This window comes from Oncorhynchus clarkii, chromosome 23, assembly GCF_045791955.1.
Source record: "Oncorhynchus clarkii lewisi isolate Uvic-CL-2024 chromosome 23, UVic_Ocla_1.0, whole genome shotgun sequence".
Lineage (NCBI taxonomy): Eukaryota > Metazoa > Chordata > Actinopteri > Salmoniformes > Salmonidae > Oncorhynchus > Oncorhynchus clarkii.
The window spans coordinates 13,506,094-13,522,859 of NC_092169.1; the positions used below are offsets into that span (position 1 = coordinate 13,506,094).

At 41.7% G+C, this 16,766-nt stretch overlaps 1 protein-coding gene across 2 annotated transcripts in view; it reads left to right on the top strand.

Annotated features, from left to right (window-relative positions):
- Positions 1-16,492, top strand: part of LOC139381117 (phosphatidylinositol 3,4,5-trisphosphate 3-phosphatase and dual-specificity protein phosphatase PTEN-like) — a 37,906-nt gene extending 21,414 nt beyond the window's left edge. Inside the window, exons 2-10 of one of the 2 annotated variants that reach the window (XM_071124405.1) lie at positions 3,307-3,391; positions 3,620-3,664; positions 3,763-3,806; positions 3,926-4,164; positions 4,399-4,540; positions 6,362-6,430; positions 6,941-7,107; positions 11,615-11,905; positions 12,041-16,492. In XM_071124405.1, coding sequence (XP_070980506.1) covers positions 3,307-3,391; positions 3,620-3,664; positions 3,763-3,806; positions 3,926-4,164; positions 4,399-4,540; positions 6,362-6,430; positions 6,941-7,107; positions 11,615-11,905; positions 12,041-12,226 — 1,268 coding nt within the window. In that variant the 3' untranslated portion in view covers positions 12,227-16,492. The remainder of the gene's footprint in view (positions 1-3,306; positions 3,392-3,619; positions 3,665-3,762; positions 3,807-3,925; positions 4,165-4,398; positions 4,541-6,361; positions 6,431-6,940; positions 7,108-11,614; positions 11,906-12,040) is intronic. The other variant, XM_071124406.1, reaches the window with a different exon arrangement.
- The last annotated feature ends 274 nt before the right edge of the window (positions 16,493-16,766 follow it).

A 16,766-nucleotide genomic window follows, 5' to 3' on the forward strand; every position in this document is an offset into this window, starting at 1 on the left:
CCAGTCCATAACATCAATGCCTTCCTCTTGCAGTAACTGCTGACACACTCCAGCCACATGAGGTCTAGCATTGTCTTGCATTAGGAGGAACCCAGGGCCAACCGCACCAGCATATGGTCTCACAAGGGGTCTGAGGATCTCATCTCGGTACCTAAAGGCAGTCAGGCTACCTCTGGCGAGCACATGGATGGCTGTGCGGCCCCCCAAATAAATGCCACCCCACTGTGCTCGGTGTGAACCTGCTTTCATCTGTGAAGAGCACAGGGCTGTAAGCACAACCCCCACCTGTGGACGTCGGGCCCTCATACCACCCTCATGGAGTCTGTTTCTGACCGTTTGAGCAGACACATGCACATTTGTGGCCTGCTGGAGGTCATTTTGCAGGGCTCTGGCAGTGCTCCTCTTTGCACAAAGGCGGAGGTAGCGGTCCTGCTGCTGGGTTGTTGCCCATCTACGGCCTTCTCCACGTCTCCTGATGTACTGGCCTGTCTCCTGGTAGCGCCTCCATGCTCTGGACACTACATTGACAGACACAGCAAACCTTCTTGCCACAGCTCGCATTAATGTGCCATCCTGGATGAGCTGCACTACCTGAGCCACTTGTGTGGGTTGTAGACTCCGTCTCATGCTACCACTAGAGTGAAAGCACCGCCAGCATTCAAAAGTGACCAAAACATCAGCCAGGAAGCATAGGAACTGAGAAGTGGTCTGTGGTCACCACCTGCAGAACCACTCCTTTATTGGGGGTGTCTTGCTAATTGCCTATAATTTCCACCTGTTGTCTATTCCATTTGCACAACAGCATGTGAAATGTATTGTCAATCAGTGTTGCTTCCTAAGTGGACAGTTTGATTTCACAGAAGTGTGATTGACTTGGAGTTACATTGTGTTGTTTAAGTGTTCCCTTTATTTTTTTGAGCAGTGTATATACACAGTACCAGTCAAAAGTTTGGACACCTACTCATTCCATTATTTTTCTTTATTTTTACTATTTCCTACATTGTAGAATAATAGTGAAGACATACATTATGAAATAACACATATGGAATCGAGTAGTAACCAAAAAAGCATTAAAGAAATCAAAATGTATGTTATATTTAAGATTCTTCAAAGTAGCCACCCTTTGCCTTGATGACAGCTTTGCACACTCTTGGCATTCTCTCAACCAGCTTCATGAGGTAGTCACCTGGAATGCATTTCAATTAACAGGCGTGCATTGTTAAAAGTTAATTTCTGGAATTTGGGCCAACCAGTTGTGTTGTTACAAGGTAGGGCTGGTTAACAGAAGATAGCTCTATTTGGTAAAAGACCAAGTCCATGTGATGGCAAGACCAGCTCAAAAAAAGAGAAATTACAGTCCATCATTAGTTTAAGACATGAAGGTCAGTCAATCTGGAAAATATCAAGAAGTTTATTCAAGTGCAGTCGCAAAAACCACCAAGCGCTATGATGAAACTGGCTCTCTTGAGGACTGCAACAGGAAAGGAAGACCCAGAGTTACTTCGGCTGCAGAGGATAAGTTCATTAGAGTTACCAGCCTCAGAAATTGCAGACCAAATAAATGCTTCAGAGTTCAAGTAACAGACACATCAGCATCAACTGTTCAGAGGAGACTGTGAATCAGGCTGTTTCTTGGCCTCGAACTGCTGCAAAGAAACCAGTACTAAAGGACAACAATAATAAGAAGAGACTTGCTTGAGCCAAGAAACACGAGCAATGGACATAAGACTGGTGGAAATTTGTGCTTTGGTCTGATGAGTCCAAATTTGAGGTTTTTGGTTCCAACCGCTGTGTCCTTGTGAGACGCAGATTAGGTGAACGGATGATCTCCGCATGTGTGGTTCTCACCGTGAAGCGTTTGGGACACTGTCAGTGTTATATTTATAATTCAAGGCAAATCATGGCTACCACAGCATTCTGCAGTGATACGCCATCCCATCTGGTTTGCGCTTAGTGTGACTCATTTGTTTTTCAACAGGACAATGACCCAAAACACACCTCCAGGCTATGTAAGGGCTATTTGACCAAGAAGGTGAGTGATGGATTGCAGCATTAGATGACCTGGCCTCCTCAATCACCCGACCTCAACCCAGTTGAGATGGTTTGGGATGAGTTGGATCGCAGAGTGAAGGAAAAGCAGCCACCAATTGCTCAGCATATGTGGGAACTCCTTCAAGACTGTTGGAAAAGGATTCCAGGTGACGCTGGTTGAGTGCCAAGAGTGCAAAGCTGTCATCAAGGCAAAGGGTGGCTATTTTGAAGAATGTAAAATATATTTTGATTTGTTTAACACTTTTTTGGTTACTACATATTTCGTATATGTTATTTCATAGTTTTGATGTCTTCACTAGTATTCTACAATGTAAAACAAAGAATCTGTTGAATGAGTAGGTGTCAACATTTGACTGGTACTGGTGTGTGTGTGCGTGCGTGTGTGTGTACTCGACATGTAAAGTGTTGGTCCCATGTTTCATGAGAGGAAATAAAAGATCCCAGAAATGTTCCATATGCACAAAAAGCTTATTTCTCAATTTTGTCCACAAAATTGTTTACATCCCTGTTAGTGAGCTTTTTTCCTTTGCCTACATCATCCGTCCAACTGACGGGTGTGGCATATCAAGAAACGGATTAAACAGCATTAACATTACACAGGTGCACCTTGTGCTTGGTACAAAAGGCAGTTTTGTCAAACACCACAATGCCACAGACGTCTCAAGTTGAGGGATTGTGCAATTGGCATGCTGATTGAAGGAATGTTCTCCGGAACTGTTGCCAGAAAATGTAATGTTCATTTTTCTACCATAATCTGACTAAGTCATTTTATGGAATTTGGCAGTATGTCTAACCGGCCTCATAATCGCAGACCACGCCAGCCCAAGACCTCCACATCTGGCTTCTTCACTTGGGGGATCGTCTGAAACCAGCCACCCAGACAGTTGATGAAACTGAGAAGTATTTATGTCTGTAATAAAGACATTTTGTGGGGTAAAACTCTTGTTATTGACTGGGCCTGGCTCCCCAGTGGGTGAGCATTGCTCTGAAGTGGGTGGGGCCCCTTTCCTTATGCCCTCCCAGGCCCACCCATGGCTGTGCTCCTGCCATGGGTGGGCCTATTAGGGCCTATTGAATTTATTTTAATTGACTGATTTATAAGTATAACTTGGTAAAATGGGTGAAATTGTTGTGTTTTATATTTTTGTTCAGTGTGTGTGTGTGTATATATATATATATATATATATATATACACATACATAGAAGAAAATCCTATATATGTTTTATGTGTCCTTGACCCACTGGTGACCACAGATATCTATCCAAACATCATTGCTATGGGCTTTCCTGCAGAACGACTCGAAGGAGTGTACAGAAACAATATAGACGACGTTGTACGGTGAGTAACGGCCGCTCATGACCTCGTCTAGTGAGGAATCTGTAATGAATGCGTCTAGGAAGTATTTTGTGACTAACATTAGACAAAACAATACAAGTTCATAAAGTATCCTGAGGTGTAGTGTCAAATATTTTGCGCCGTTGTCTATTTTGTAGCATGTCATTAAATGCATTACGTTGTCAATTTCTGCAGTTGTGTAATGTTCTGAATGTAACTGCGCCTCAACAGGTTTCTTGACTCAAAACATAAAAGCCATTATAAGATTTACAATCTGTAAGTATACCACAAAACGCTTGCATGCTAATATCAATGTTTTGTTTACAAATTAATTGCTCCTTCATGACCACTGACTGAAATCCTTCCCATTTCAGTTGTGTAGAACGACACTATGATGCTGCCAAATTTAACTGCAGAGGTACGCCATCAAAAACATCCCTGACACTTCACTGTCACCTATCTGACATTTAAGTTTTTAGAGCCAGGTGGCTGAAGGGGAACTTTGTGTATTTATATTTTTCTCTCTCCGCCCTCCAGTTGCACAGTACCCCTTTGAAGACCACAATCCGCCTCAGCTAGAGCTCATCAAGCCATTCTGTGAAGATCTGGACCAGTGGCTGAGCGAGGATGACAATCATGTGGCGGCCATCCACTGCAAGGCAGGGAAGGGCCGCACTGGGGTGATGATCTGCGCCTACCTCCTGCACCGCAGCAAGTTCCAAGAGCCCCAGGAGGCCCTCGACTTCTATGGGGAAGTGCGGACAAGGGACAAGAAGGTCAGTGACTTGCCATGGTCGATGACTACGCTAGTACTCAGTGCGGGAAGTCTCATAAAAGCAGAATAGGTCTAGATCTTCTTTGTTTTGTCCTAGACCTGCCTTTATGTCAATACTTAATTTCCAAGACATATTTTATATTTTTTACAATCTGTATATCCTACTGTGTGGTAATTATTACATTATGAGTTAATTCTCTAGCATTGACTGTTTTTGTTTGTTTTTCTTTTTCAGGGAGTGACAATCCCGAGCCAACGTCGCTATGTGTACTACTACAGCCACCTGCTGAAGAACAAGCTGGACTACAAGCCAGTGGCTCTGCTCTTCCATAAAATGGTTTTTGAGACGCTGCCAATGTTCAGCGGAGGCACCTGCAGTGAGTCACTCTCATGTTTAACTTCACCTCTGACCCAGGGCGTAACTCTTTAAACGGATTCTTTAAACGGCAGGCTCTGAGTGTGCATACGTTCACCCACGTTAGTAGAGAGATATTATATACTTTACATTGAAGCCAAGCTCTTGATCAGTTACTTGTGCTCTTTAAGAAAGATGGTTAGTTAGTAATGAGAGAGAAAACAGATGACAATCTCTACTCCCAACTGCATTCATCAAGGCTGGGTTTTACCTGCGTGTCCAAGTTGTATGTTTTTTTCTGCAGTTCAGAAGATGAATGCAGTATGTCTCAATTTGTTTCAAAATAACAAGTCACCAAGGACCTCTCACAGAGATTATATTTGATAGTTTTTTAAATTCTCAATATTTGCTCTTCTTGAAAAAGAACTGCGTTTATTATTGATGTTCAAGGATTTTCAGAAACTGCACAAATTGGTTCGCACAACTCCTAGCTCAAGTAGACAGATTTTCAACACCAATCTTTAATCAAACAACTCCAATGATCTATCCTATGTCTTTCATCTAATTGAATATGTGCATTTCTAATCATGTGCATCTACTGTATGTAATTTGCTTGGATAAACTTCTCTGTGAAATTATTTTAATATTTTTCAATTTTTCCTCTTTTTCTGGTTTAATGTGCCTGAGTCACAGATCATCTTTCCTTTTGAGGTTTATCAATGCGTCACTTGTTTCCTCCTTGAGTTCTCTGTGATGCTCTCACCTAACACCTGAATGTGCTCAACTGCTCTGCACACACTCTTCTCTTTCCCTTTAATACTCCCTAAAGAGGGCCCTATTCTGAGTTTGACGTTCCCTTTTTATGTTGAACTATATAGTTACATAATGTTGCTTGTTAGCACGCAATCTAAAGTGACAGCTAAATGCTGAGGTGTATTGTGTGAGAAGCTAATTTGGAGAAGACTAGACTTTCAATGGGACTAGCATATAATACTAACATATAAGAAATTTCTTACTGGTGAATGCACATTTTAGTAACAAACAGGCTAGATGCAGCCTTCTGCAATGGGGATTTGAGACGTCCTTGGACTATCTAACGTTAGTCTGAAGTTCCCACATTTTTTTTCTTCCTGTGAATTATTAACCATGTGTCCTGTGTCTTGTTAACTAGTTTTAAGTTATCTCCATTTGAATGCCAAGTATGTTGTTTCTAGATGTGTGGCTGCGTATGTACATAATTGATCATCTAGCATATACAGGTAACTGCCAAAATAAAGGAAACTCCAATATAAAGTGTCTTCTCAACACGGTGTTGGGCCACCACGAGACAGAACAGCCTCAAAACATCTTGGCATAGATTCTACAAATGTCTGAAACTTTATTGGAGTGATGCTACATCTTTCTTCTACGAGAAATTCCATAATTTGGTGTTTTGTTGGTGGAAAACGCAGGTGCGGCTCCAGAATCTCCCATAAGTGTTCAATTGGGTTGAGATCTGTTGACTGAGATGGCCAGGACATGGTTTACATAGTTTTCATGCTCAACAAACTATACAGTGACCACTCGTGCCCTGTGGATGGTGGAATTGTCATTCTAGGGAGGTATAGCCATGGTAGCCAAAATAATGGCCTGCCCAGCATTTTTATACATGATCCAGGAACCACACCTGTGTGGAAGCCCCTGCTTTCAATATACTTTGTATCCCTCATTTACTGAAGTGTTTCCATTATTTTGGCAATTGCCTATATATTTACTGATATAAGTGTTCCGGCTGTGTTCTGAAGCCCCAGCCAGTGCCAGCCCAGCCAGGCTGTGTGTTAATCTCCTTCTCTCTCTCTGTAAGGGGACAGTACCATTAAAAACAGGAGCGAGCCGATCCCTCTGGGCTTCAAGAAAGGGAATTGGCATTGGGGTAAATGAGCCTTTCATCCATTTTGATGTACTTCCCTCATACACTGTTCATTTGGACCCAGTCCCAACCAGAACTAGGTAGATGCTCTTCTAGTGAAGGCTAGAAGAAGATGTAGTGTTATGACATTGCAGTGTGGAGGCATATAAAGACCAACCAACCACCTTATGAGTAGTTTCAAACTCTAATAAATGTAATGCAGTCCGTTTGTTATTGACGGAAGTGCAACAGTCATCAGAATAGGGTCCCATGGCTTTGGTTTTGGTTCTTTTTGGGTGTTATTTGTGGTCTGGTTTTTTCCTCACTCCTTCTTTATGGGATTGCACTGTTTTCAAGAACTCACAACTAGGGTTTTCTTTAACTGTCCAACTGTCCTGCAATGTGGACATGGCAGCAACTCCAAGAAACTAACATTTGTATACTGTCTTGTTCTTTCTCTACCTCTGTTACCCTTCGTTGCCACCTCTCTCCCTATCTCTGCCCCCTGTCTCTGAAACACTCACGCCTCTCTAGATCCTCAGTTTGTGGTGTATCAACTTAAAGTCAAGATCCACACATCCAACCCGGCTCACACACGGAGGGAAGAAAAGCACATGCTATTTGAGTTTCCCCAACCGCTGCCCGTCTGTGGAGACATCAAAGTGGAGTTCTTTCACAAGCAAAACAAAATGATGAAGAAGGTTGGTTTGTTCCACCCATCACGAGTGTCCCTAGTTTCCCCCTGGATTCCCTTGGCTTCAGCCATTTTCAATTGCTGTTTTTTCAATGAATTGTGGTTAATAGAGATGAGCATTTTAAATTATTTCACTATTTGAATAATATTTCATATTTTTACGGATATGTACAAAGTCGAAATACATGTTTTAAAGAAAGTATACATATTTTTTAATCCCGCGACTCGAGAGAGAGAGCCGGTGCTCTGCTTGTATCAGCAGAAGGGTGGGGGAGGGGCGTGTGTGTGTGACAGACTGTGTGTGGCACAGAGTGAGAGAGAAAGTAGCTAAACTGACTCGCGCTACTTGTCTACAACATATGAAACAACAGCCTACCCAGGGGTTAAAGTTTTCCATAACTGCTACCGATTTCCATCATATGGATTCTGGAGAGGTTGTTTTTGAGATCAGTGTACAGCCGCAATAAAAATCTCTGGGGGGTAGGGGGTCTGGTTTGGCGATGTCATAGCCTACTACAGACAGAAGTATGTATGTTCCCAAATAAATGTATTCTCAAATATTTTATTTTCTCTTATGATGTGTCCACCGAACTGACATGAATGATTGTTGATGCACACCAAAGCAGCGCTCAACTCCAACAGTGGTGTGTAGTCTACTGTAGCTGCTGGCAAAGTAATTAAAAGCCTATACTTTATCACTCAGGATGCAACTTTCCAGTGCTGCTATTTTTGCCAGTGGTGGAAAAAGTACCCAATTGTCATACTTGAGTAAAAGTAAAGATACCTTAATAGAAAATTATTTCAGGAAAAGTGAAAGTCAACCAGTAAACTCCTACTTGAGTAAAAGTCTAAAAGTATTTGGTTTTAAATATACTTAAGTATCAAAAGTAAAAGTGTAAATAATTTAAAATTCCTTATATTAAGCAAACCAGACAGCACCACTTTCTTGTTTTTTAAATTTACGGATAGCCAGGGGCACACATTTACAAACGAAGCATGTGTTTAGTGAGTCAGCCAGAACATAGGCAGTAGGGATAACCAGGGATGGTCTCTTGATAATTGTGTGATTTCGACCATTTTCGTGTTCTACTAAGCATTCACAATGTAATTGGTTCTTTTGGGTGTCAGGGAAAGTGTATGGCGTAAAAAGTACATCATTTTCTTTAGGAATGTAGTGAAGTAAAAGTTGTCAAAATTATAAATAGTAAAGTACAGATACCCCCAAAAAACGACTTAAGTAATCTTTCAAGTATTTTTACTTATGTGCTTTACACCACTGATTTTTGCCATGTAATATTATTCAAACAAAATCAGACAACCTTATTGTAGAATAGTTTACCTATTTACCTAGTCGGTGTGTTCTATGCGTGATAAATATTCCTTGAGGCGCATTCAAGTTGCGAGAGCCAGGAGGGAGGGAAACATGTATTCTGACAAGCAGTTAATAGGCAACAATTCTTAATTCAGTCATATGAAAAAAAATAAATAAAGCAGTTTTGGCAAATGTATTTTGAACGCAGATTTGGCATTTGTTAAGAGGGGATCCCAGTTTTACATTGCTACTATGTAAATATATCTATATTATTATTATTATTTTTTACAAATGCACTTTTGCAACCAGAGTTCCAAGCATGGTTTAGGCACAGCTGTGCAACAGAGCTCTTAAAAGGGGTGATGTCATCTTAAAAGGGCAATTTCATACTTTAAAAAAAAAAAATGGAATGTTTTGAGTAAAGAATAATTATTTATAATAATAATAATTACAACAATCTGGATGTTGTGTCCAATGGGGTAAATGCAGATGGACAATCCCCATGCTTCAGCATATTTATTTACAGCTACTATTCTGCATCAGTTGGGCTACAGGTGTTGATCAAGTCAAATACATTTTTATTGGTCACATATACATGGTTAGCAGATGTTAATGTGAGTGTAGCATAATGCTCGTACTTCTGGTTCTGACAGTGCAGTAATATCTAACAAGTAATCTAACAATTCCACAACTACCTAATACACACAAATCTAAAGGGATGGAATAAGAATATGTACATATAAATATATGGATGAGCGATGACCGAGCGGCATAGGCAAGATACATATGGGATGAGTAATGCAAGATATGTAAACATTATTAAAGTGGCATTGTTTAAAGTGACTAGTGATCCGTTTATTGAAGTGGCCAATGATTTGAGTCTGTATGTAGGCAGCAGCTTCTCTGTGTTAGTGATTGCTGTTTAACAGTCTGATGGCCTTGAGATAGAAGTTGTTTTTCAGTCTCTCGGTCCCAGCTTTGATGCACCTGTACTGACCTCGCCTTCTGGATGATAGCGGGATGAACAGGCAGTGGCTCTGCTGGTTGTTGTCCTTAATTATCTTTTTTGCCTTCCTGATAATTTTCCCCCGGTGATGCGTTGTGCAGACCACCCCACCCTCTGGAGAGCCTTGCTGTTGTGGACGGTGCAGTTGCCGTACTAGGCGGTGATACAGCATGACAGGATGCTCTCAATTGTGCATCTGTAAAAGTTATTCAGCCTCCTGAGGTTGAAGAGGTGCTCTTGTGCCTTCTTCACCACACTGTGTGGGTGGACCATTTCAGTTTGTCCGTGATGTGTACGCAGAGGAACTTAACTTTCCACTTTTTCCACTGCTGTCCCGTGGATGTGGATAGTTGGGTGCTCCCTCTGCTGTTTCCTGAAGTCCACGATCATCTCCTTTGTTTTGTTGACGTTGAGTGAGCGGTTGTTTTCTTGACACCACACTCCGAGTGCCCTCACCTCTTCCCTGTAGGCTGTCTCGTCGTTGTTGGTAATCAAGCCCACTACTGTTGTGTCGTCTGCAAACTTGATGATTTGAGTTGGAGGCGTGCATGGCCACGCAGTCATGGGTGAACAGGGAGTACAGGAGGGGGCTGAGCATGCACCATTGTGGGGCCCCAGTATTGAGGATCAGCGAAGTGGAGATGTTGTTTCCTACCTTCACCACCTGGGGGCAGCCCGTCAGGAAGTCCAGGACCCAATTACACAGGGCGGGGTTGAGACCCAGGGCCTCAAGCTTAATGATGAGTTTGGAGGTACTATGGTGTTGAATGCTGAGCTGTAGTCAATGAACAGCATTTTTACATAGGTATTCCTCTTGTCCAGATGGGATAGGGCAGTGTGATGGTGATTGCATTGTTTGGGGACCTGTTGGGGCGGTATGCCAACTGAATGGGGTCTAAGGTGGCCGGTAAGGTGGAGGTGATATGATCCTTGACTAGTCCCTCAAAGCACTTCATGATGACAGAAGTGAGTGCTATGGTGCAATAGTAATTTTGTTCAGTTATCTTTGCCACCTTAGGTACAGAAACAATGGTGGCCATCTTGAAGCATGTGGGGACAGCAGACTGGGATAGGGAACGATTGAATATGTCCGTAAACGCGGCTAGGGATGCCGTTTGGGACAGCAGCCTTGCGAGGGTTAACACGTTTTAAATGTCTTACTCGTGCTTATTGCTAATAGTGTATCTGATAATATAGACCATGCATAAGCTATATGCATGGTCCAATATGTTAACTTATTTTAAAATGTTTACCAATATGTTATTGGGCCTATTTCTGGAGGTGGAAATTGTATTTTAGATGGTGTCAGCATTTTATTTTCATACATTGTGGGAGTAGAATGTCCTTTTTTAAAGTCACCAGAACTGACCTTCCCAGTCCTACAAAAAAATTATCCGGGGTTCCTGGACCTCCTAAGCAAGGGGACTGTAATTCGCCAAACTCGCTGTTTAATAAATGTACAAAATGATCCTCTATATTTAAAGGCATGATGGTCATGACTTTCTTATATGAAAAGGGAGGTTAATTTGGCCCCAGACAAACCCCTGAGTTGGTTGATCATTGTAGCCTACTCCTTATCATTTATCTGACTTAATGAATTGATTCAAAGTCTCCCACTTGCTACACATGGAGCCTCTGACTGTAGCGCTGCTTTGATTGACTGACGAACAAGCTACACGTGTGAAGGCTACCGGTGCGTCTTTTTTTATGTGGCGCACTCAAATAAACTCTCAATTGTTGATCTACAAATTTTTTTAATGTAAACGTCTATCCTTGTAGGCTATGCAGCAATGTCACATACATATAAATATTTTTTAGTCTTTTTATTGTTAAAATAGGCGTTTTTTAATATATTTTTTTTGTATATTAATACTGAAGTAATACTAATGTCCTTTCAGATATTCGAATAACCATGCCCATCCCTAGTGTTTCATTGTGTGTCTTCTATTGTATCATACATGATCGCCCTAATGATCATCCTAATGAACAAAAGTTATAAACAGCACTAATTGGCTAGCTTACCTGGAAATGTGTTGAATCATCTTACTATGAATAATTGACTATTTTCACACCTATGTACTGTAATTGTTTAGTTTTTCTAAACCCGGCATTAGTGTGGTGAATATAACCACGATGATCTTCAGACAGACTCCATTACAGTTAGTCAGTACCTCACCTTCTCCCTCCACTGTACAGGATAAGATGTTCCACTTCTGGGTTAACACCTTCTTCATTCCCGGGCCATCGGAGGAGAGCATGGAGAAGGTGGAGAACGGGTCGGTGGTGGTGGTGGTGAACGACATGGAAGGGGTCCAGAACCAGTCCCCGGGCGGCCCCCCTCCCCATGCCCAGCCCCCCCAGAGCACCAAGCGCAGGGACAGCGGCAAAGACACTGACGGGGACTACCTCATCCTCGCGCTGACCAAGAATGACCTGGACAAGGCCAACAAAGACAAAGCTAACCGCTACTTCTCACCTAATTTCAAGGTGAGCCATTCAAACTAATGGTTGTAATGGATTATCGTGGTTAAATTAATGAGGAAGGTACTACAAATCTTTACATCTTTTACAAGGTTCCCTTTTCTGATATTATGGCTTACCCTTTCTCTCTCGCTGCTTTAGGTGAAGTTGTATTTCACAAAAACCGTGGAAGATTCTTTGAATTCCGAGGTGAGCACTTCGACATCCGTCACTCCGGACGTTAGCGACAATGAGCCTGACCATTATCGATATTCCGACACCACTGACTCTGATCCGGAAAATGAACCTTTTGACGAGGAACAGCACACGCAAATCACAAAAGTGTGAACTTTTTTATCAGGAAAAAGATGTACACCAGAGGAAAAAAAGGAGAGAACTTGAATATGAACTCAAAAGAAGAACCTTTGTCCCCCTACTTCCCCCGAAATGGCAATAGAGCATCATCATGTCAAATGCCAATTTTAGTTAAAAAAATTATTATCCTGACCAATATGTTTTTATTATTTTCTTTGGCGCGGCCGTGTACCATGCACAAAGTATTGACACTGTTGGCCCATGGGGAAAGGTGTATGTGTGTGTGTGTATGTGTATATATATATGTGTGTGTGTGTGTTTGTGTGTGTGTGTGTGTGTGTGTGTATATATATATATATATACAAAGTTTGGACACCTACTCATGCCAGGGTTTTTCTTCATTTTTATTGTTCTCTACATTGTAGAATAATAGTGAAGACATCAAACTATGAAATAACACATATGAAATCATGTAGTAACCAATAGTGTTAAACAAATCCAAATATATTTTATATTTGAGATACTTCGAAGTAGCCAACCTTTGCCTTGATGACAGCTTTGCACACTCTTGGCATTCTCTCAACCAGCTTCATGAGGTAATAACCTGGAATGCATTAAAAATTAACAGGTGTGCCTTGTTAAAAGTTAATTAAAGTTAATGCGTTTCAGCCAATCAGTTATGTTGTTACAAGGTAGGGTTGGTATATGGAAGATAGCCCTGTTTTGTAAAAGACCAAGTCCATATGATGGCAAGAACAGCTCAAATAAGCAAAGAGAAACTACAGTCCATTACATGAAGGTCAGTCAATCTGGAAAATCTCAAGAACTTTTAAAGTTTCTTCAAGTGCAGTCGCAAAAACCATCAAGCGTATGATGAAACTGGCTCTCATGAGGACCGCCACAGGAAAGAAAGACACAGAGTTACCTCTGCTGCAGAGGATAAATTCATTAGAGGTACCAGCCTTAGAAATCGGCAATTAACTGCACCTCAGATTGCAGCCAAAATAAATGTTTCACAGAGATCAAGTAACAGAATGTGTTCTTAACTGACTTGCCTAGTTAAATAAAATAAATAAACAGACATCTCAACATCAACTGTTCAGAGGAGACTGAATCAGGTCTTCATGGTCGAATTGCTGGCAAAGAAACCACTACTAAAGGACACCAATAAGAAGAAGAGACTTGCTTGATCCAAGAAACACGGGCAATGGACATTAGACCAGTGGAAATATGACCCTTTGGTCTGGAGTCCAAATTGGAGATTTTTTATTCCAGACACCATGTCCTTGTGAGATGCAGAGTAGGTGAACGGATGGTCTCTGCATGTGTGGTTCCCACCGTGAAGCATGGAGGAGGAGGTGTGGGGATGCTTTGCTGGTGACACTGATTTATTTAAAATTCAAGGCACACTTAACCAGCATGGCTAACGAAGCATTCTGCAGCGATATGCCATCCCATCTGGTTTGGGCTCAGAGGGACTATCATTTGTTTTTCAACAGGACAATGACCCAAAACATACCTCCAGGTCAAAAAGGGCTATTTGACCAAGAAGAAGAGTGATGGTGCTGTATCAGGGGCGGCAGGTAGCCTAGTTGGGCCAGTAACTGGAAGGTTGCTAGATCTAATCCGTAAGCTGACAAGGTAAAAATCTGCCGTTCTTCCCCTGAACAAGGCAGTTAACCTACTGTTCTTAGGCCGTCATTGTAAATAAGAATTTGTTCTTATCAGACTTGCCTAGTTAAATAAAGGTTAAATAAAATTAAAAATCAGAAGACCTGGCCTCCACAACCACCTCAACCCAATTGCGATGGTTTGGGATGAGTTTGACCGCAGAGTAAAGAAAAATCAGCCAACAAGTGCTCAGCGTAGGTGGGAACTCCAAGACTGTTGGAAAAGCATTTCAGGTGAAGCTGGTTGAGAGAATGCCAAGAGTGTCAAAGCTGTCATCAAGGCAAAGGGTGGCTACTTTAAATAATCAAAAATATATTTTGATTTGTTTAACACTTTTTTTGGTTACTACATGATTCCATATGTGTTATTTCATAGTTTTGATGTCTTCACTATTATTCTACAATGTAGAAAATAGTCAAAGTAAAGAAAAACCTTGAATAAGTAGGTGTGTCCTAACTTGACTGGTACTGTATGTCTCTCACTACATGACCAAAAGTATGTGGACACGTGCTTATCGAACATCTCATTCCAAAATCATGGGCATTCATATACATTTGGTCCCCCCTTTGCTGCTAATATAGCCTCCACTCTTCTGGGAAGGCTTTCTACTAGATGTTGGAACATTGCTGCAGGGACTTGCTTTCATTCAGCCACGAGCATTAGTAAGGTTAGGCACTGATGTTGAGCGATTAGGCCTGACTCGCAGTCGCCGTTCCAATTCATCCAAAGGTGTTCGATGTAGTTGGAAGCACAGAATCGTCTAGAATGTCATTGTATGCTGTAGCATTAATATTCTCTTCACTGGAACTAAGGAACATTATTCCTCCTCCACAGAACTTACAAGTTGGCACTATATGCATTGGGGCAGCTACTGTTCTCCTGGCATTCTCCAAACACAGATTTGTCTGCTAGACTGCCAGATGAACGCGTTTCCACTGTTCCAGAGTCCAATGGTGCTGCGCTTTACCCCACTCCAGCCAACGTTTGGCATTGCGCAGGTTATTCTTAGGCTTGTGTGCGTCCGGCTGCTCAGCCATGGAAACCCATTTCATGATTCTCCCGACGAACAGTTCTTCTGCTGATGTTGCTTCCAGAGGCAGTTTGGAACTCTGTAGTGAGTGTTGCAACCCAGGACAGATGACTTGTACACGCTTCAGCACTCAGCGGTCATGTTCTGTGAGCTAGTGTGGCTTACCATTTCATGGCTGAGTCTTTGTTGCTCCTAGACATTTCCACTTCACAATAACAGCACTTACAGTTGACAGGGGCAGCTCTAGCAGGGCAAAATAATTACTAACTGACTTGGTGGCACAGTCCTATGACTGTGCCACGTTGAAAGTTACTGAGCTCTAAAGTAGGGCCATTCTTATGCCAATGTTTGTCTCTGGCGATTGCATGACCGTGTGCTCTATTTCATACACCTGTCAGCAACAAGCGTTGCTGAAATAGCCGAATCCACTCATTTGAAAGTGTGTCCACATACTTTTGTATATATTGTGTGTGCAGTGCTTAATTTGCGCTGGATCAACTCTGTTTTGGACTATTTTGTTTCCGGAAGATATTTGGCCAGATCCAGTAACTCTCAGTTGCATGACAAATAATTGTACATTTTTGCAATGTTAAAATTCGAACAAAAGCGCTAAGTTCACCCGAGTTGCCAATTCGTTAATTATCCTGCCCCAACAATGTAATGTGAAAAATACAATTTTCAGCTCCGGTCTAATATTCTAAGAGTAGATTCGGTTTGGGCCGGCCAGGGTTTATGGTTTGTGCAACATTTTAACCTATGTTTGAGACCAACGCGTGGCAGTGGCTCCGTGAGAAGCAGGCCAATGTCTTTTACATAAATACAATGAGATTAACTTTATATCATCTCTCTCCCTCTCTGCTGTGATAGATGTGAGCCTGCAACTCATCTCTCCAGTGTTGCACTTCATCGTTTATTTCCTTATAGAATCGTACGAAGGGTTCTGAAGCAACTGCAGCACCCTTGATGAATTTAAATATATTTGCCAAAGTTATATAATCACTGCTGTCTGTTCAGAAATAAATGAAATAATTCAGAACAGCCTACTACACCACGAGAAGGCCTATTATTTAGCTACAGAGGATCAATAGCTTCTTTTAAAAAATAACCTAGCTGTGGATTGTAGCCCAATAACAAGAAATAGCCTACAGTCGGGAACGCGCAGCAAATTTGTCAGTGAAAAAAACGAATGCAGACAAAACAGGCCTTTCACTATATTTAAAGTACAATCGAGGGAAAACACAAGTTGGAAAGCAAATGGCTCATGGTGAAAATAGGAGACTATGCTTTAGGCTACCAAAATATTTGATCAACTTCCAAATATTATTTTACAAGGTAACAGGGAGAGAGGCTTTTGGCATGAGCGCTTCAGCCATCACCAGGCTGTGCATCATTGGGTGAGCCAGTAACACTGGAAATCATTTTTAGGACTTATTTCCTCATATTGTAGCCTACATTATGTTTCTCCACACACCTAGGCCTAGGCTATTCATGGATTTAAGGCAGGGTCGTTTTTATTGATCTCAGATTCTCAGTTTGTTGGTGTCCAAGTAGCCTGCCATTTTTATCATTTGTGTGGTATTAAAAAATATTATGCCAAAGTCTGCAGTCATGTAAAATTGACTTAGAATTGCATGAAATGTGTTTATGAAAGGCCAAATTTTTCCAGGACCCTAGGCTACTAAAAATGCTCTCCATGTGTGCAACTTCTGTAAGTGCCTCTGCTCTATGGCACTTTTTCTCATGCGTTCCAAAACCTCTGAACTCCCTAGGTCGCCCACCTCTCTCTGTTTTTGTTCCGGCACCTCCCGATTTACAAATTAAGCTGTGTGTGTGTGTGTGTGTGTGTGTGTGTGTGTGTGTGTGTGTGTGTGT